This window comes from Durio zibethinus, chromosome 11, assembly GCF_047325235.1.
Source record: "Durio zibethinus cultivar Kanyao isolate XHJ-2024 chromosome 11, ASM4732523v1, whole genome shotgun sequence".
NCBI lineage: Eukaryota > Viridiplantae > Streptophyta > Magnoliopsida > Malvales > Malvaceae > Durio > Durio zibethinus.
The window spans coordinates 3046325-3065726 of record NC_143172.1 but is presented as its reverse complement, the minus strand read 5'-3'; the positions used below and the strand labels follow the sequence as shown (position 1 = coordinate 3065726).

The 19402-nt window shown below is 35.3% G+C and overlaps 2 protein-coding genes and 2 pseudogenes across 7 annotated transcripts; 2 read left to right on the top strand and 2 right to left on the bottom strand.

Annotated features, from left to right (window-relative positions):
* The first annotated feature begins 1624 nt into the window (after window positions 1–1624).
* Window positions 1625–2417, top strand: LOC111291083 (putative calcium-binding protein CML13 pseudogene; annotated as a pseudogene). Its single transcript, XR_016346190.1, has one exon. The product of XR_016346190.1 is annotated as a putative calcium-binding protein CML13 pseudogene (transcript).
* Window positions 2418–5610: 3193 nt separating this feature from the next.
* On the bottom strand, window positions 5611–10360 carry LOC111290756 (uncharacterized). 5 transcript variants are annotated; one of them, XM_022882218.2, is made up of 8 exons: window positions 10135–10359; window positions 9223–9348; window positions 8629–8727; window positions 8171–8313; window positions 7531–7639; window positions 6830–6937; window positions 6280–6420; window positions 5611–6178 (listed from the first exon to the last, which is right to left on the bottom strand). In XM_022882218.2, the coding sequence occupies exons 1-8, from the start codon at window positions 10204–10206 to the stop codon at window positions 5753–5755; spliced, it is 1224 nt and encodes a 407-aa protein (XP_022737953.1). In that variant the 5' UTR covers window positions 10207–10359; the 3' UTR covers window positions 5611–5752. The 5 variants fall into 5 exon arrangements, with proteins under 5 accessions (XP_022737953.1, XP_089623809.1, XP_089623808.1 ...); XM_089767683.1 differs by lacking the exon at window positions 6830–6937 and having other exon boundaries at window positions 10135–10360; XM_089767682.1 differs by lacking the exon at window positions 8629–8727 and having other exon boundaries at window positions 10135–10360.
* A 1343-nt stretch (window positions 10361–11703) lies between these two features.
* Window positions 11704–13730, top strand: LOC111290858 (zinc finger (C2H2 type) family protein). The gene has a single exon (XM_022882354.2). It carries the CDS (start codon window positions 12152–12154, stop codon window positions 13289–13291), a length of 1140 nt encoding a protein of 379 aa, XP_022738089.2. The 5' UTR covers window positions 11704–12151; the 3' UTR covers window positions 13292–13730.
* A 1688-nt stretch (window positions 13731–15418) lies between these two features.
* On the bottom strand, window positions 15419–17537 carry LOC111290856 (UDP-glucuronate 4-epimerase 5 pseudogene; annotated as a pseudogene).
* Window positions 17538–19402: the final 1865 nt, after the last annotated feature.

Here is a 19402-nt window from a genome sequence, read left to right as displayed (position 1 = left end):
CCTGCTTTTGAAAATTGGTGTGAAGATCACCTTCTGCATGTGCGAGGTCAGCCAGCAACTATTAACGCGAAAAAATAATAATAATAATAATAATAATAAAGGTCAGGTATGAGCGACAAGAAAAGTGACGTCTTCATGAAAGAAGTTCACTTATTTTTCATTGTACTCGTCTCTTTTACCTTGTCTTTCACTTATAAAACGATTTCCATAAACATCTCCCCTAATGACGGTACTTTTTATGTTTTAATGGAAGAGTTAAAGTTAAAGTTAAAGATTTTCTTTTTGGGAAAAAAAAAGGGAAGATATGACTAATTGACTGTTGATTAGTTCATACAGTAGCCCTTAACCATGAAAGGACGTTAAAAGGAGAAATAACCTTAGAAAATTGAGAGCCATAATGGAATTGATTATTGGTGGCTTCGCCATTGCAGCTTGAATGTTGGCAATCTGTAAAACACCTGAAATTGTACTCCCAAATCCCAGTGGGCAGTGGCTTTGAAAGTTTAAATTGAAATTAACGGTGGAATTGAGTCTGTTAAGATTAAAAAATATATATATTATTATTATAATTATAATTAAAAATAATTAATATAAAATTTATGCAATTCTTTTTTATAAGAAAAAATTTTAGGATAAATAAATTATTCAATTTCTTATATTATGGTAAGATGTACAGTACTTGACAATTTAAAACAAGTGACTGTAGGTCGTACATTCGAAAGATGACATGTCACCAACAAAACTGAAACCTAAAATTTTTTCATTAAAAAAAAAACCCCAACTAATTGAAGTAACCATGACTACTTGTTGATAAATTTATGCAATTGCATCCGCACATAAGCTAAATATTCGAAGAGCTGCAAAGCTTGGGCCTTTGGGTATTGGTAGTATAAAGCTTTGGGCCAATTTTGGGACATAAATGTTGGTAACTGTAGAAGCTTCAGGCTGAAGATACTGGGACGGATCCATGAAACTTAGACTGGACGATTACAACTATTGCAAGAAAGTTGGATTTTTCCGCCAACCCAAAAGAGATGATTCCTAGTTCCTACAACAACTAAGCCTGAAATTCTTTATCCTTTGGGCCGTAACGTACAACATTTTACCAAAACAAATAAAAAAATAAAAACCATAATCTTAAGAGAAATGATGAACCTATGATCCTATATTATTATATAAATGACATTTTATTTTGTTAATTTTGTTTATAAAAGTAAAATATTTTATTATCAGTATATTTAATAATTTTTTGTATTAATCAATGATATTATAATATTTTATAAAAAATTACATTCTGAAAATAAAAAAATTTTAAAATTTAAATTTAAATTCTAAATTTCTTTCAATTCAACAGAAAATGAATTAAGCCTGAATTTAATGATATTTATAATTTTATATTTAAATGCATTGTCTTAATTAATTTGAAATCAGCAGTGGAATGTGGACCCGATTCCATTTACCAACAATCCTACACGGCTCAACGGCATCCACGGAGGAGATGAAGAACTGACGGGACAAGTCACACGTTATAACTATTTCTCAGTAACAACTAAAACGACGTCGTCTTATACAGCACTCCTTTAATTCGCCACCGTTTTATATGTGCTCCTTTCCTGGCTCCACTCGTCTCCTCTCACACCAACAAAAAACTCAAAATTCAAAGAAAAAAAAAAAAAACAAATCATTTCTTGTCTTCCTTCGAAAACCCGAACCCTCGAAAATGGGCAAGGATCTGAGCGACGAACAGGTCTCGTCAATGAAGGAGGCTTTCACTCTCTTCGACACGGACGGCGACGGCAAGATCGCTCCATCGGAGCTAGGAATCCTAATGAGGTCTCTCGGTGGAAACCCGACCCAAGCCCAACTCAAATCTATAGTTGCCGAAGAGAAGCTCACGGCTCCGTTTGATTTCCCTCGGTTTTTAGATCTCATGGCGAAGCACATGAAACCTGAGCCGTTTGACAGGCAGCTACGCGATGCATTCAAGGTGCTGGATAAGGAGTCGACCGGGTTTGTCTCCGTCGCGGATCTGAGACACATATTGACTAGCATTGGTGAGAAGCTGGAGCCGTCTGAGTTCGATGAGTGGATCCGGGAAGTGGATGTTGGGCCAGATGGGAAGATCCGTTACGAGGAATTTATTGCCAGGATGGTTGCTAAGTGAGAAAAGGTCATTAATATTTGTTTTTTATTTCTTTGTTTTTCAAGAAATGTATTTTTCTTGTGGGCGAGTTATTTGGATTTGAGGTGGTGGAGGATAATGTGTTTCTTATTTGTTTGTTTTCGTTTGTTTCTATGGAATTGTTGGAAGTAATGCTCTCTTTCTTTGAGAATTTGATTGGTGTGTAGCTATGTAATTTATATTAATATTCTTGTGTTTGGTTTGATTTTGTATTAGAAATTTGTGTTTTTCCCCATGTTTTTGAGGAATTTATTCCAACAATTTTTTTGTGTCCTTTCAATTCTTTATGCAAAGTTGTGATTTTTGAATGTCTCTAAAGTTTTAGGATTAATTCCTATATGAGGAATATTTGCTACAATCTTATTTTCATTTGGTTGAGATAGGTGCAAGTTAGGACCCAATTGTTATGTTTGTACAATTTGCTATGTATTAATCTTATGGAGTTGCTGAAATGAGAGGAGAGGTGTATATGTTATCATGATGGCATGCAAAGTGCCTTCTGAGAGACTCTGTTATCCAATGATTAAAGATCCCGATAATAGTTTGTCAATGAGAGGGAATTGCTGATTTAAGGATAGTAATTGTGATGGCTAAAGATGAAATGAAACTGAAACTAGGGCTGTGTTTTGAGGTGGCTGCCAAAGTTCTCAGATAGCATTCTACTATCTTTAGTTGTCTCTCCTTAGGGAAAAGGAGGATTGAGATTTGCATTGAATCCTCGAATTCTATGGGCCTCTTTTGCTAACATTCATGGACTAATAGACCAAGGAGATTGCATTGTAATTATAATTTGAAGGTGTACGAAAGTCCTTCCTCCGAACCACATCTTTCACATCGGCAATTTTGTAACTTTTTATCTTGGAGCATTAGAGATGTTGTCATAGTATTATTGAGTTCCAAGAAACTTTTAAAGATATTTGTGGTAGGTGCATGCTAATGTATGGATTATCACTTTCAATCATCTTGGCTTCACCTTGTTGTCTTGATCATGGTACGACTCATGGCTGAAAGATAACTGTAAGATTGATTGTAGGCTTCCATCAATTGCTCGTGTTTTATCTTACATCTGTCAGAACTAAACTGATACTAAAGCCAACAAAGTTTGTAGAAGTAGGATTTATGTAGGGAATAATATACTTTGTAATGAATTGCTGGAACTTTAGTTTGTACATGCTGCAGTCCATGGTGTGTTTGCTATGAGGTTTACTGGGAACTAATGATGGAACAATCTGACTGACCTTTTGATACTTGGAGAAGGGTTTAGTTGAGTGGAGGACCAAAGACCACCACCTTCACCTAAAAATTTATTCAGAATAGGGTAGATGGATTATTCACAACCTTGTTTGAGCAATCATGTTGCCAGGAAGTGGTATCTTGGCTTTTGGATCTCTTTCCTTTATCTTCATGCTTAAAAGGATGCCAGCTTATAATTGATAGCTTTAAATAAGGCTGTGGGGCTGTGATGTTGTGTGATCCATCATTTTAATGAAGTGTCTTGTACTGCACCTACAAGTCTTGGGTTCTTTTGATATGCAAAAGTAGATGAAGGATGTTCCTTTGCTTTCTAGTTGCAACCTCACTGGTCTACCATTGGATGTCATGTTGAGCTTCGCCCAATGCTGGTAGCAGTCAGAAGTGGCAAGTTGCCTTGTGTAGCTGGCTGACAGCAAACACAATAGCACCCCCTTTATTTTTCTGGAAATAATGCTTGAAAATTGTCAGTATATGCTTAGATATTTAAGAATGTATAATCACTAGATACTGTGCAGTATAGGTTTGTTTTGCCATCCCCAGATAGTCAGAACTCGGGACATGGAACAAGGGCTTGAATTTAGTTGATCTTGTTAAGATCTTAATAATGGAATCAAATGTTGGTTGCTGTAAGACTGGTTAATTACGGAAAAGAATCAAATTTTAGAAAATCTAATGACTATGAATCACACATAATTCACATTTTCATTTGGTGATGATTGAAGATAGAAGAAACAGAGAGAAGTCAATTGGGGTTGAAATGGTTGGAACCTAACGCTATATTTCCTGAATTGAAACTTGGTATGGTTCTCGCTGCTGGCGACTAAATCAGCATACAATTCAGGCAAAATAACAATTCTCAACACATGATGACGTACAAAGACAGATTTAGGCATCAAAAGCTTGGAAAAGATAGATATAAGATAATAATGCTCCCTGCATATCACAAAAAAATTTAGCAAAAGCAAAATCATTGTTTTAGTATAAGGATCCAACGTTACTAGACAGTTTTTTCACCGGAAAGTTTTTAGCTCAGTTCAATTAGGACATGACACGCCCTCAGCCAGAGTTCTAACACTTTCACTAAGCAACCAGGGTGCTTGCCGTGGTTGAATCGCTGCAGAGATAGGATTAGTAACGGTTAACAATCATATAGGAGAAAGTCACTACAATAAGAACATGAGGGAAAGAGGCAAAGTTCAAATGCTGTCAAAAAATGTTAACAACAGCAAAAACACAAAGCAATCATCATATTCATAATATTATAATTGTGTAAAGCAAATGAAAGATAAGAAGCAAAGAACTGACTATTTCCAAACAGGAGGGAGCTTCTTAGTCTTGTAATAACGAGCGAGCCGTTGAATCCTGCTCTCCACAAGAATCAACCTGAACTTGGAATCTTTATCCTTCCTGTTCCTCTCCAAATGCTTCCGAATCGCCATCGCTTTCTTTATCAAATGGTAAAGATCTTCTGGAATCTCTGGCGCCAATGCTACCCCAATTAGCAATCCTCAACACGTAAATACCACTACATATACAACATTTCTATGTCGAAAAACAAAGGAAGTTGTATGACACCTATTTGTGAGGGAGTCAAGACTTTCTTGGCAAATTTGCAGATGTTTTTTTTCCTCCACCTGAACTTAAATAACAAGTGAGAAATCATGAAGAATAAGAGAAAAGGGAAAATGGGTTTATTTTAGTTTGTTTAGTTATAGGTCTTTACGTCTTGAGGGGATATCTTAAGCCAGGTGGAAGGGGTGCGTCTGTAGGGTAATGCGGAGGCTGAAACACCCTTTTCTGTTACAACAAAGAAATGGCCGAGATTTACTGTTAGCTAATTAGTTTGAAGTAAGAGATTAAGCGAAGAGAGAGAGAGAGAGAGCGAGCTGACTGCTACCGTGCATGCAATGGTGACTGATTATGGAAGTTGCGGAGGCCGTCAGTCCACAAGCAGAAAGGCAACCTATTTATCCTGTTAGGGTTTATATACCAAGAAGGCTTTTGCATGAAAATAAATTGCCTTACAAACACAATTTCTTTTAGTTGCTATAATTTGAGACATATACGATGATATTTCTTAACAATCCATTGGAACATATGACCTTATCCATTTCAAAGCACGTGCTTTTCAAATCCTGCAGGATTTACAAAGTCCCAGGTGAAAAAGATTTGACTTGAATTCAGTAATAATAAGAACTTTGAAATAATTGAACAGGTACAAAGTACAACATTGTCAATGGAAAACGCAGGTTTGTCTGCAACAATTGCTTGTATGAACAACAACAATAAGAAGAAACTGCTAATTTATGTCCTATTTTACACCAGTTGTCTGTATTTCCAAACATTATTAGAAGTGATGTATAATGACTCCACGCAAAAGGGAAGCAAAGAGAAAATAAAGAACTCCCAAGTCGATCGAAGAAGGATTCTAGTGGCTACAGTGTGTTGATTCTTCAACAATGCAGAATGCGGCAAAACAATTGAATCTGCCTGATCTATGGAACAAGCTTCTGCATTGCTGAGTAGCTGATCATCTAGACCACGAGATTCGGAACTTTCCGGAGCTGGAGGTGACCCGCTTTCTTCAGAAGTATTTTCAGGATTGCCCTCGCTATCTTTTGGTTGGTCATCACGATCCTTCTTTTCATCATTCTCTTTGCTAGGGCTCCCACCAGTGCCATCTTTTGGGATCCTCCGAACCAAATCTGGCTGAGCTTCTACTCCAACTCGTCTCAGGTGCAGCTGCCATGTTTCACACACCAGTTGAAATAACAGTCTTTTGATATATCGACAGTATTATCATTATGAGATAAGTCCTGTGTTAACATATACACGTTATATACCTGAAGATGTAAGTTAACTTCATCTGGGCGGGAAAGAAATGGGAAATCACCTCCTGTTTTCAGATAAGCTTGCCGTGCACCTGGGTACCTCTCACCCAGCTGATCTTTGAGTTGTTGAGGAATTGCAGAGTAGTCATTTGTCTTCAAGGCCGTGTAGAAAACCATGTCAATAATAGAGCTATCAGCTAAAGGGAAAAACTTCCTAATATGAATACAAGTGTTCCAAGAAGGAAATCATCTTGTGCTTTAAAACATTTCTACAGCCATGCAGCTAGGAAAACTTGGCATGTTAACCTGCAAATTAACTAAAAAAAATCTAAACAACGGAGAACTGAACAAAATTTTTTTATAAAATCACATTTAATATAATTACACAATATATTTCATTCACTTTTAAAGGAAAATGTTAACAATGTATGAAGATAGAGAAGCCATCTTTTCTATTTCTCCTTGTCCAGCTTAGCAAACAAACCTTGTTTACTAAAAGAGCATGAATACTTCAAATATGTTTGTGTGCACACTCATGAAAAGCAAGTTTCATACAACTTACATCCATTATAGTAATAAATGAATCAGAAAGTAGAAGTGGTTCAACTGAAGCCCTATCAACTGTCAAAGTCAACCTGGATGCCAAGTCATCTCTTGAGAGTGTTTCAACCTGAAATGATTGTCACATATGGCCTCAGATAGAGAAAGCAATCTCTTTCTATTACAGCAGATTGTTTTTTGCATTTGAAAGCAAAATACAGAGTGCAGACTTCAAACTGAAAAAGCAATTATCCATAGAAAATAAATGGGCTAGTTCTCCTTGCCCACAAATGAAAGAAAGGAAAGGAGCCAGAGAAAAAGGGGAGAGAGAGAGAGAGAGAGAGAAATTCTAGGAAAAACCAACTGTTTAGAATTTCACCAACATAAAGATGATGCACAGAGTGAGATCCACCTTAAGTGATTGCATTTCTTAATTGATAGAACCAAGGTAAAAACCTAGCAAAACTATATTTGTACTACATGTAGCTTACAGAAACATGAACTTTCCCTTGCACTGTAGTTAATTATATATAATAATGCAACTATTGAGAGGATGATAAGATGCACCGTGCATTTGAAACTGTGATAATGCAACCTGTGAAGCAAAGATTACTTCAACATATCATATCAAACCACAATAAGAAAGTGATGTGTGCCTCGTACAAAATGATAATAACAAAAATCCAATAAGGAAAAATGGTCCATGTCTTCCTAGAAACCTACCTGTGAAACAACAAAGTCCACAGAATCTGCAATAAAAGGTTCATGAGGGCCATCCCGAATTCCTGTTAAGACGTATCGTTTCAACAAAAAAGACGGAGTCCATCCCACACTGCATGTGGCCAGTTAATATCTTAATAACACTTTCATATTTACATGCAATAAGTAACTAAGATCATGTAAGAAGAAAAACTGAGAAATAATTGCAGGAACTAAAAAAAAAAAAGAATATTGATTAAACTTAATATACAAGAAACAACTTATAGCAATAAGTAAATTTAAACCATGGACAAGACTAGCTTATATAGAAAAATGCATGTGAAAGCAGAATAAATATACTCTTCCATTCTATTGGCAAAAAAAAAAAAAAAAAACCTCTTCCATTCACACAAGAAATGCTTTTATGCTAATACAAGCAAGTGGTTAATTTAAGGAAACTGACTCATTGCAAGGAAATTTGTTCTTACTCAATGCCACAATAAACTGCATACAAGCAATCATTTGATTTCAAAATGCCAATCTATTTACAGCACACTAAGAGGCAAATCTTACGCAAATGAATTACTGCATGCATAATCCAACAAATGAAGCAATTTTGATTATATCCAGCCTAGAGTTAATTAAAAGAAATGTAAAGACATACATAGGTGCCCAAGGCATTGCCGCTGCAAAACTGTGTGTCTCCAAAAAAGTATTTGATAGAATTAAGGATTTAACCCGTCTTGGACGATGTTGAGCAAAAAGTTGAGCTAGGAAGCCTCCAAGAGATGTACCATATAAATGTATCTGTAAAAGACAAGTTACTCAGTCTACTAAGCAAATGTTACAATTAAACATGAACAATCGCTAACATAAACAGAAAATATAGCTCCAACAGTAGAACCAGCAAATTAGGATAAGATTGCCATTTTAGAACCATGCAATGAACTTACTATGAAACTAATTGAGCAAAATATTGTTTCATTTTATGTAGGTAGCCTATTCTTTATTTCAGAAACATATAATAGGAATAATAAATATGAAATATCCATAGAAAAGGACAAATAGATGCCATAGTAGGGAAGGAATTAAGGATAGGCCACAAATATATTAAGTTCTCACATGGTGAACATCGATGGCGTCCAAGAACTTTTCAAAACTTTGAATCCATTCTTGATGATTCCAAACACGGGGAATATCAACAGAAATCACCCGATAACCCTGTACATTTGTTAAATTTAAATTATCAGACTTAACAAGATGTAAAAATTCTTCACAGTAGTCCAAATGATTTTTGGTAATAAACCATATAATAATTTGAATAATCCATTACACAGAATAAATATAATGTCTCCACCAACTAATAAATGCTATGTGGAACTTTCAGGCTGGCAGTGGTTATAAGAAATTAGCGACTCTACTTATTAAAGAGATAATATTCATAAATTGCTAGGAGTTAACTCTCTAACAAAAAACTTAACCACAAAACATCCAGTATATCATAATACTGAAAGCAATAAGGGGACAGGAATAAAGCCATATACAAGAACTGATAGCCTATGGAGGTTTCCTTCTATTTTTCTTGTAGGTTTGGAGAGATAATACAGCCTGTGTCAGGTCCCACAGGAATTCTTCCAAGGGCTAAAAGAAGAAAAAAAAAAGGAAAAAAAATGCACCGAGAACTTGTCAAAGATACTATAATACATAGATTGCAACCTTCATGGACAAGGACATGATCTGTTTGTAGTAGACATCTGCTGTCCCAGCAGTTCCAGGAAGGCATATAAGTGGAGGAACCACTTTGGGACCAAAATCATAATATCGCCACTGCTTTGTGCCAATCTATGAGAGAAACAAGAAGCTCCAAAAATAAGATTCATCAGAATTGATAAAAGTAATATCAGAGATGTGCTCTGTCTCTTTTCAAGATTCATGCTAAGCAATGCAAAAACTAAAAAGATTTGGTCAACTATCCTAGACTTGAAGGAAAAAAAAGGACATAACATTGATCAGAAATCAGAATGTACCTTCATGACCAGCAATATACTTAATGACAGATTCCATGATACGCCATATTGAAGACAAGGAATCCACAATCATAAGCATAATTAAAATAATAATAATAATAACAAAACTCCAGCACAGGGGAAACCAGACATCTACCAACTGGTTAACAACCTTTCAAATATAGGCATCCTCAGTGACATAACAAAGTCAACTAGTAAATCTCGCCAGATAAGAATTCAATAATTAGCATAAGCCAGAACCAATACTTCAGATATCAAATTGAAATCCAATACAAAATTTTCCAAATAAGTAAAAATCTGAGCTCATATGGATCACTAACTTACTACAAAAAGGACATTCACAGATGAAACAAATTCACACCCCAGAATAAATTATAAACTATATTAAGTAAAGCATAGAATTAAGCAAATTCTAGGCTCACCCAAGAACAACATTTTCCGATTCTGCGATTAGAATTCTCATCAAAACCCACATAACAATAGACCATAGCAAAAACAAAAACATACCCACTATCAAAATAAGCGTAAACCAATAAACCCATGATCGAAATTGTATAAAAATTATGAAAAAGGAAATTACAAAAAAAAAAGAAAAACTTACAGGGATCTTGTGAAGAGGGACTTGGGACTTGAAGTGGATGTAATCTCCGGGCGCCAAGAAGACGCCTTTCATTGTTGAATCCACTCACTCTACAATCATTCCATTCGATTCTATTGTTTTGATTTTTGAACCAATCAATTAAATCGATCAACGATCTCTCTCTCTCTCTCTCTCTTTTCTCTCTCTCTCTCTTTTTATTTATCCTTTCTTTCTGGTATTAATTGTTCTTTTCAATTTTATTTTGACGAGAAGACGAGAGAAACCACGTGGCTGGGCGTTAACAGTCAATTGACAGAAACGTTTCTCAACAGCTGGTCAGCGTTTTCTCAAGGGGGTGCGCAGGATAACTTTTGTGTACCAAATTGGTGCATTTTAGATTAGTTGGCATCTCTCATAATTCAATCATTTTTTTATTTGTCAACATTTAAACAAGTTAAATAAATTTCCTCAAAAGAAAATGACCTTATCTCTATCCCTTTGTTAGGATGAAAAATCAAATTAAGAATAAGAATGAATTGGTGCAAGTAGGTTGAATAAATATTTAGTCATGAGTTTGTGTCATTTGCTTTAATTGATAGGGTAGAAGTAAAAAAAAAAAATTATAAAACTATAAACTTTTTTTTTTAATTTAAAAATTTTAACATAAAGTATAAAATAAACTAACATGTTATCAAGTAAAAAAAGGTATATGAAATATGAGAAGAAAGAAAGTATATTTCTTATGGAAAATTATTCACTTATTGATAACTTCTCTACTCCCCACCTAATTGCTTCCTAATAGTGATAACAATTTATTTATTTATTATTGTTTTAATAAAGATATTTTGCTACTTTCTTGTTTTTATGCATATTAGTATAGGTGATAACAGTTGGAATAAAATAAAATTAAGTTTAATTTTTTTAGATATTGCATAAAATTATGAATTCTTAAAATTCAATGTTGATCCGAATCAAACTTTTATATAATAGATCTAATTCAATTTGGTTTGAGTTATCAATTTTTTAATTTGACATTTGTATATATTATTTTAATATAATTTTTAATATATTTAAATAGATTTAGACAAAAATAATTATTTTTATTTTATAAAAATTTTAAAAATATATAAAAATTAATAACAATATATATTTAGTTTGGTTCAATTTTTTTTTAAATTTTTACTTTCGAATCCAAAATTTGATATGAATATAATATTTTTAATATCTGAATTTAATTTGATCTAAATCAAACTGAACATTGTAATTTTAAATTAATTATTGATTTTTTCTCACCCCATACATATTAGCTTATTTACAACCTTCTAAAGATTTATATTTTTCAAGCATACAAACAAACATTTAAATATTTTACTCACTATAAATGTTTAGAGATTAGAGATTAAAATTATATTTCCTTCTAATCAAATAAATTTACTTGTAGAATTAAAAAAATATTAATTTTAATTTATAAAAATGGTTTTTTTTTAACAAAAATATATAAGGCTTAGGGGGAAATTAAAAAGGTGAATTTACAAATGGTGAGAATCAAAATCCAATCTTATTGAAATCAGTCTCTTAAAAAAACAAATTATTTGTATTAAACTCCCAATCAATAAAGCTAAAATATTAATTAAAAAATCTAAAACAAACTAACCATAAATGAGTCTTGACCTAACATGACAGGTTTGACATGTGTTCTTATCGATGGGGAATATTTGGGCTTTCTTGTACTGCTAGCCTTGTTTCATTTACTTATTTTTGGGCCCTTTAATTGGCCACACAGTTGTTCCCGAAAACCCTCTCCTAGTACCCGAAAACCCTTTATATTCCATTCTCACTCCACGTCCGGGCCTCCATTCTACTTTCTCTTGTTCTCTGCTTATCTTCTATGTAGGGGACACAATCTTTAATCTCTCTAGTTTCAAAGGCAAATCAATTTCTCCATTTCTTTTTAATTATCTTTTTCATCCATTCCTTTGTTTTTTCATGTTTCTTCTCACAATCCATCAACACAAATAGTCACTTACAACTTTCAGTCATGCTTCACAAGTTTCCTACCATCATTAACTCAATGCAATCTACAAGAATTAAAACCCTAAGTATCTCCTTGTCTAGATATTGTCACTTTAAGACAAAAATGGGTTTTGAATCTTTAAACCGAACATCAACTTTGGCATCAAAAACTGCCCAGAACAATGTTGCAATATTCTGGGATTTGGATAACAAGCCCCCAAATTCATTCCCTCCATTTGAAGCTGCTGTTAAGTTGAAAACGGCAGCTTCTTCCTTTGGGGTTGTTAGGTCCATGGTAGCCTATGCTAATCATCATGCTTTCAGCTATGTACCTATAGTTGTTCGGGAACAGAGAAGAGAGAGGAAATTGCTGAATCAGTTAGAAAATAAGGGTGTGATCAAGTCAGTTGAACCACATTTTTGTAAAGTTTGTGGGAGAAGATTTTACACTAATGAGAAACTTGTTAATCATTTTAAGCAAATTCATGAGCGTGAACACCAGAAGAGGTTGAATCAAATAGAATCTGCTAGAGGAAGTAGGAGGGTGAAATTGGTAGGTAAGTATTCAATGAAAATGGAGAAGTATAAAAATGCGGCTAGGGATGTTTTGACACCGAAAGTTGGGTATGGTTTGGCTGCTGAGTTGAAAAGGGCAGGGTTTTGGGTTGGGACTGTCTCAAATAGGCCACAAGCCGCGGATGTTGCATTGAGGGATCACATGGTGAATGTTATGGATAAGAGGAAAGCTGAGTGTTTGGTGCTTGTGTCCGATGATTCAGATTTTGTGGAAGTTTTGAAAGAGGCGAAACTGAGGTGTTTGAAGACCGTTGTTGTTGGGGATCTCAATGATGGGGCATTGAAAAGAGTTGCGGATACTGGGTTTTCTTGGATGGAAATATTGAAGGGAAAGGCTAAGAAGGAGGCAGTATCCGTTGTGGGGAAGTGGAAGGACCGTGATATCTTGAAGAGATTGGAGTGGACATATAATCCAGAGGTAGACGGGAAGTTAAATGGTTCTGAAGATGTGTTCGATGATCAGAGCGAGGATCAGGATTTTAATAGCACTGATGATGGAAGTAATGCTGATTGTATTTGTACGAAAGATTCTGGTCCATGGTGGGAGCTGGACTCTGATTCTGATTTCAATTCTTCCCAGCCGCAATAACAATGTAGATGTTGTCCCCGACTTTCTAACTTAAAAAGCTGCTATCAAGTATCCTCTCCTGGATTCAATTTTTGTTAGAGGTAATGTGGCTGATCAGCTGAAACACTGGATTTAGTCATTGACTTTGATTTGACATTGTCTGCGTTGTCGTTCTGGTTCTTGTTTGTCCTATCTTTAGATGTAGTTCAGATGGTTCCTTTCTGTCATCTGCCATGTATATATTGTAACTTTGCGAGTATTTAAATCTCTAATCTCTTTAATATGTCTGACCTTTAGTTATTATTCATTCCTTTGATCTGCTATAAGCTTATTCTGCTCTATAGCGCCTATAACTCTTCAGTTCTTTCCATTGCAAATACCTAGTTAAGAGAAAGATGTACACAATGACTGCTGCAACATGATGCCAAATTTAGTGAATAGTTACAGCGTTAGGATATGTGTCTTGGGTTAAAAAAAAATTTGATACTTGACTAAGCATGGCATGTATGTCTTTTCCGTGGTTTAAAGTACATAAAATGCAAAATTTTTGTTTCCTATGTTCATCCGTACACAAGGATGAAACGTGGAAGAACTAATGGTAGATGTTACTAAAAATCCTCTTATTAATGCTCCCTTTTTTTCGTTGTTAGAGTGTTCTTGATGATGCATTTTTGGCTAAAATAAATGAACTCCTTGATACCTTTTCATCCATTTAATCAGGCTTGTCAATATTCCAAGTTCCTTGCTTACACAATTTCTTGTGCATGAAACAACTGTATGAATTGGTTTCAAGGATCAAGAGATAATTCTTCAAAAATAAATAAATAAATAAATAAATAAAGAGATAAAGAGACTCAACCAAACTGCTAATGTTGTCAGAACAATACCATGGCTGCTATCTAAAGATACAAACCGTCACCTGCCGACCCATCATTATAATGAATTGTTAACATTCCTCCATTTATTCTCCAAATTCATTCTGGTTTTATGCTCAGATTTAAGGCTAAAAGAAATAATAGGTCAATCTGAAATATTGTCCAACCAAACACCCCTTATATGGCACTGCAAAAAAAAAAAAAAATTCATTGAATCAATTGGTAAGCATCCACTAAGTATATAGGCAGATAAAATGAATATGAATATGTCATGTGGCCATTATCCTCTTCGCTCAAAACCAACTTATCACGTTAATATTTTTATACCTCAGTGATCTTCAGTTCATGTCCGATGTGGGATTGGATTACCTTGCCTATTCCTCTTTGGAGCGTTTGGCGTGATATTTTCTCCCACCCAATCTCGTGACGTCTTTATTAGAGAAGTTGACTACCCTGCCTAATACCCTCGAGACGCTTAGTGTGGGTTGAACGATGTAAGATCTGCTTTGATTCCACTTGTCACATGGCCATTACTCTCTCCCCTTAAAAACGATTTATCAGGATATGTAGCGACAATGTTTTTATATCCCAGTGACCTCCCTTTCATATCCAATGTGGGATTAAGTACCCTGCCTACTTTTCCTCGGAGTGCTTGGCGTGACAAATAGACATGGATAATGAGCAAGCATATAACAACTTTTTAATAAATCTAAACCAAAGTTATTTCCAGAATATCAATTTAGACATATAGACATCTAAGTTAAAATAACCAAGGAGAAGAATTACATCTCTCTGTTAAAAAAATGGAAAAAAAAAAAAAAAAAAGGAAACTTCCTAGGTATAAGCTGTTATCTTCACAACAAGGTGATAAGTGATAACTGATAAACAATACCCTTACAAGTTGTGTCTAAAAAAATAACAATTTTCTTAACAATCCCCTAAATATTTTAAACATTACTAAAATTTAAACATCACCAGAGGACTGAGGACTCTGAAGGAGTCTATACCTGCAAGCAATACATGACCGTGCACTAACAGATAAAAAAAAAGTTTGACAATCCAATGGACAAATAAATGTTAAATTAACAGATCAATGGCAAGCCTAGCTGCATAAGTATTAAATACTAAATGGACAAAGCAAACATGTAGATACCATTTATTCTAAACTTACAGCAACTTTATGGAGACGGGCTTATACAGAGTTTTTTCATACTACAAATTGTGTTTGCTACAGCAGGGGATTAGAGACAACATAAACATTCCAGAAGCCAAGTAAATGTTATAGCCCAAGCTGAAATTAGGGTTATAACTTATAAGAGCTATAATAACAACAAAGATAGAGCAAACAAGTTAAAACATTCTGGTTACAAGAATTATAATAACAAGCACATTGAAGCAGATGCTAATTTATTGAAATAACTATAAGATTAATTAAAAAATGACCCAGTAATCAGAACATCATGTTGATCTATCAGTCATGAACTGTACAATGCTTAAACTCCCAAGAGAAGCTTCAAAGAAGAAAAGGAAGCAACATGTTGAAGAACAATTAGAATGCTGCTAGTTTTGCATCACTACAAATTGGATGAAATGTCTGTGAGAAAATGCCCACCCGACAAGTAAAACAGTTCTCCATGGAACATTACCCCTCCTTGCATGATTACCCTAAACCTCATAAAGAACACAATAAAAGTAATCAATATGAAGTAAAAAGAAAAAAGATTAAGAAAATTCACCAAGAATTCTTCTTTGCCCCAAATAAAAACTGAGGTACCATCTAACAAACTTCTTCAACCCCGCCTCCAAATCAGTTGTGGGCTTATACCCAAGCTCCCTCATTGCTAAGGTAATATTGGCGTGTGTAAACTCTACATCCCCATTTCTTGGCAAAGGCACTACTTTCTTCTTAGCTTTCACCTTTAAAATCTTCTCCAATATACTCACCAGCCTACTCACAGGTACTGGCGAAGTATTCCCCAAATTAAAAATCCTCTATTGCGCTGGCCCTCTCTTCTTCCCCCCACTTCCCGTACTTTTCTTTGCTGTATCCAATGCCCCCAAACACCCTTTCACTACGTCATCAATATAAGTAAAATCTCTAGCCACACTACCTTTATCTGGTGATTCATACAAAGTAATCGTTTTTCCTTTCATTATATCTCTAGTGAAAAAGAAATATGCCATATCAGGTCGACCCCAGGGGCCATAAACCGTGAAAAACAGCAATCCAGTTATTGAAAGCCCGTAAATATGATTATAAGTATGAGCAATTTCCTCACCAGCTTTTTTTGTAGCAGCATATAAACTCGCAGGTTGATCAGTTCTGTCTTTTTCCGAAAAGGGTACCTCAGAATTCAACCCGTAGACCGAACTCGAAGACGCCCAGATAACCGCCGGTTGAGGGTTTGCGGATTTCGAAACTTCCAGTAAGTTCACAAACCCAGCAATGTTGCTATGAATATAAGACCCTGGATTTTGCATAGCGTAACGAACACCTGCCTGGGCTGCTAAATGCATTACATGAGTGAACAAAACGGCGTCGAAGAGTTGGTGGAGAAGACCCTTGTCGTTGATGTCGCCTTCAACGATAAAAACCCCGGCTTTTTCGAGGAACTTTTGGCGTGCCCTTTTGAGGGTGGGATCATAGTAATGGTAGAAGTTGTCGAGGCCAAGGACACCGTCGCCACGGCGTTTGAGGGCGACGGAAACGTGGGTTCCAACGAAGCCAGCGGCTCCGGTCACAAGAACGGTGTGGCCGGTGGTAGAGCGTGGACGGGCCGATTTGTGGATTAGTTTGTAGGGAATAGAGATTGGGGTGTGGTGGGTCCCAGTAGATAGGTGACGGCGTCGGGATGGGGTGGAGGAAGGGGAGGAGAGGAGGAGGAGGATAAGGAGGATGGAAAGGAAAAGGGTGGAATAAAGGGTTAGTTTGGAAAGAGATAAGAAGGCGGCGGAGGAATAGAAACGGAAAGACTTGTCGGGTTTGTTTTTGCCAGGAGTGGAAGGAATGTTGTCAAGGTGCGACATTTGTCCTCGTTGCTTTTAGGGAACAAGGAAAGATGGGATTTTTTGGATCAGGGGTTCTGATTTGGGGATGGAAATGGGAAAACTTTGGTATTGGTGGCGGCGGCGGTAGAGGAGGAGAAAGGGAGAGGTGCTGGAGGAAGGTGGAAGGCTGATGGTTATTTTCAGGAGTGGGGAATTTGCCGGGGTTTATAAGGGTTTGGTTGGCGGAAGTGAAGGTGGTGGGAAAGGGTAATTGGGAAATTATCATCATAGAAATGTGAGTGTGAGCGAGTGGCGATGGATTTAGGCGTTTTAGCGATTTGACTGGTTTCGCAGAATTAGTTGACAGCATAAATTTGAATTTGGATGATTTCTTTCATCTTCATCTTGTTAACTTAATACTCTCTCAGGATTTAAATTCAAATTTAAATGTTCATTTTTGCATTTTTAGGTCAAACTTAACATTATTATCTGAAATTAAAATTTAAAAATTTTGAGATTAGAATTTTTTTTTAATTTATTTTTTGAAATATTATTTACATATGATATTATTATAAATAAAAATTAGCTTTGTTTTTTATTAAAAAATTGAAAGTAGAAATTTATTTTGAACATGCAAAGTATTTATTTTTTAAGCCGTTTAGCACGATTAGGTTGTTCTATATCAAGTTATTTGAATCTCAAAATAGTCTAAATTAAATTAATAAGCAAAAACAATTAGAATGATTATTATTAATAGCAAATCTCTAGAGGTATATTAATTTTGATCATTGAAGAATCTGAATAGTCAATATTACGTTGAAAATTAAATCCTGACTAACTTTCTCATCAGAGCATTGTATAATTAGGAGGTAATCATGCTCATATTTGAAAATTGGAAAGACAAGAAAATCATATTTGGACATGTTTTTTTTAACAAGGCTGGCTACTTCCCGGAGACTGGATTTATAAGCTCTCCTCCTCGGTGGTTTTACCTAACAGATCAGGAGACATGATGAGTAGGTGCAAGTTTGATATCCTGGAAAAATATTTCTTGCTATTCAACAGATTTCAGTTGCCATTTCACTGCTTTATAAATGATCTAAGCCTGATATCATAAGAAAATCTTTTTTTTTTCTATATGTTAGTTTCGGATTAAATTATTTTTCTGATTCTAGGGGCTTTGGCTTGGGTTATTTGAATTTCATCTGAGACTGCCTTTGAGCAGTTAATGCAAGGAAGATTAATATGGAGATCTGGAAAGTGAAAAATTTCCAGTTGAAACAGTGAAAAGGAAACTTGGAAAGTGGGCAAGGGCTAATAAGGTATCTTGTTTTCTAATTTAAGGTAGGATGGCTCAAATTTGCGAGTTGTTAATCACACAGAACCACCAAACTCATTCAAGTTTCATCATGAATATTACAGTTGAAGAAAACATGAAGGGTTGTATTCGTCACATTCGGTTTTAGACTTTGCTTCTCTTCACAACATTACTGGTTCCCTTTTTTTTTTCAGTGAAGAATGTTGTAATTTAATCTCTTTGATTTATTATGGCGTTTGTTTATCCTAAACACCCATTATAATCAAACTTTATTCCATTCAAATGGTAAAAAAACCATGTTTCAATATGGCCTTTTGCACCTTTGAAACTTGAAAATTAAGTGCATGCTAAAACTATATAGGTGGGTTGAAAACTATGTTGAACACTACTCCCTTCCTGCTATCTTCTTCTTCTCTCTCGTTGTTGGCTTGAGTGTTAGAACGTGCCCTGAAATCCTCATCACTGTCAATCCAGCAACCTTGCTATCACCAGCGTCCTCAGACACCAAAACACCATCTTCTATGCCCATTTCCATCAGCTTACCTTGTTATGCTTACAAAGCTCGTGTGAGCAGACAAGTTGCAACTAAATTAATCAACTGCTCATTCAATATCATGCATTTACACAAAATCTAAAGTCTGAAATAGAACGGTACTGAATTTATCCAGTTGATGAAAGCAGATCGGTGGTCAGGCCAGTAATTGCTATGCGCTACCACTCGCTGAAATCCACGGATAAATTTTATCCTCCCAAATTCACTTCCCTGTTATTCTGCTATTACTTATTATTTAGTTAACATAACATTGAGTGGCATATGACAATATGTTCTATTCCGTTGAAGTCATTCGCTGATCTTAAAAATCATCTCCTCCTTCTGCTGCTTTATGATGGAAATGAAAGGAAATATATCTAGTTTCCAAGTTACCTGAAGATTCAGGGATCAATGGTGAA

Coding starts and splice junctions, on each gene's coding strand:
- LOC111290756 (XM_022882218.2), bottom strand. CDS start 10,206: ATGAAAGGCGTCTTCTTGGCGCCCGGAGATTACATCCACTTCAAGTCC. Junction 8,314..8,628: donor ACGCCATCGATGTTCACCAT/GTGAGAACTTAA, acceptor TGTCTTTTACAG/ATACATTTATATGGTACATC. Junction 7,640..8,170: donor GCAATGCCTTGGGCACCTAT/GTATGTCTTTAC, acceptor GGCCACATGCAG/TGTGGGATGGACTCCGTCTT.
- LOC111290858 (XM_022882354.2), top strand. CDS start 12,152: ATGCTTCACAAGTTTCCTACCATCATTAACTCAATGCAATCTACAAGA.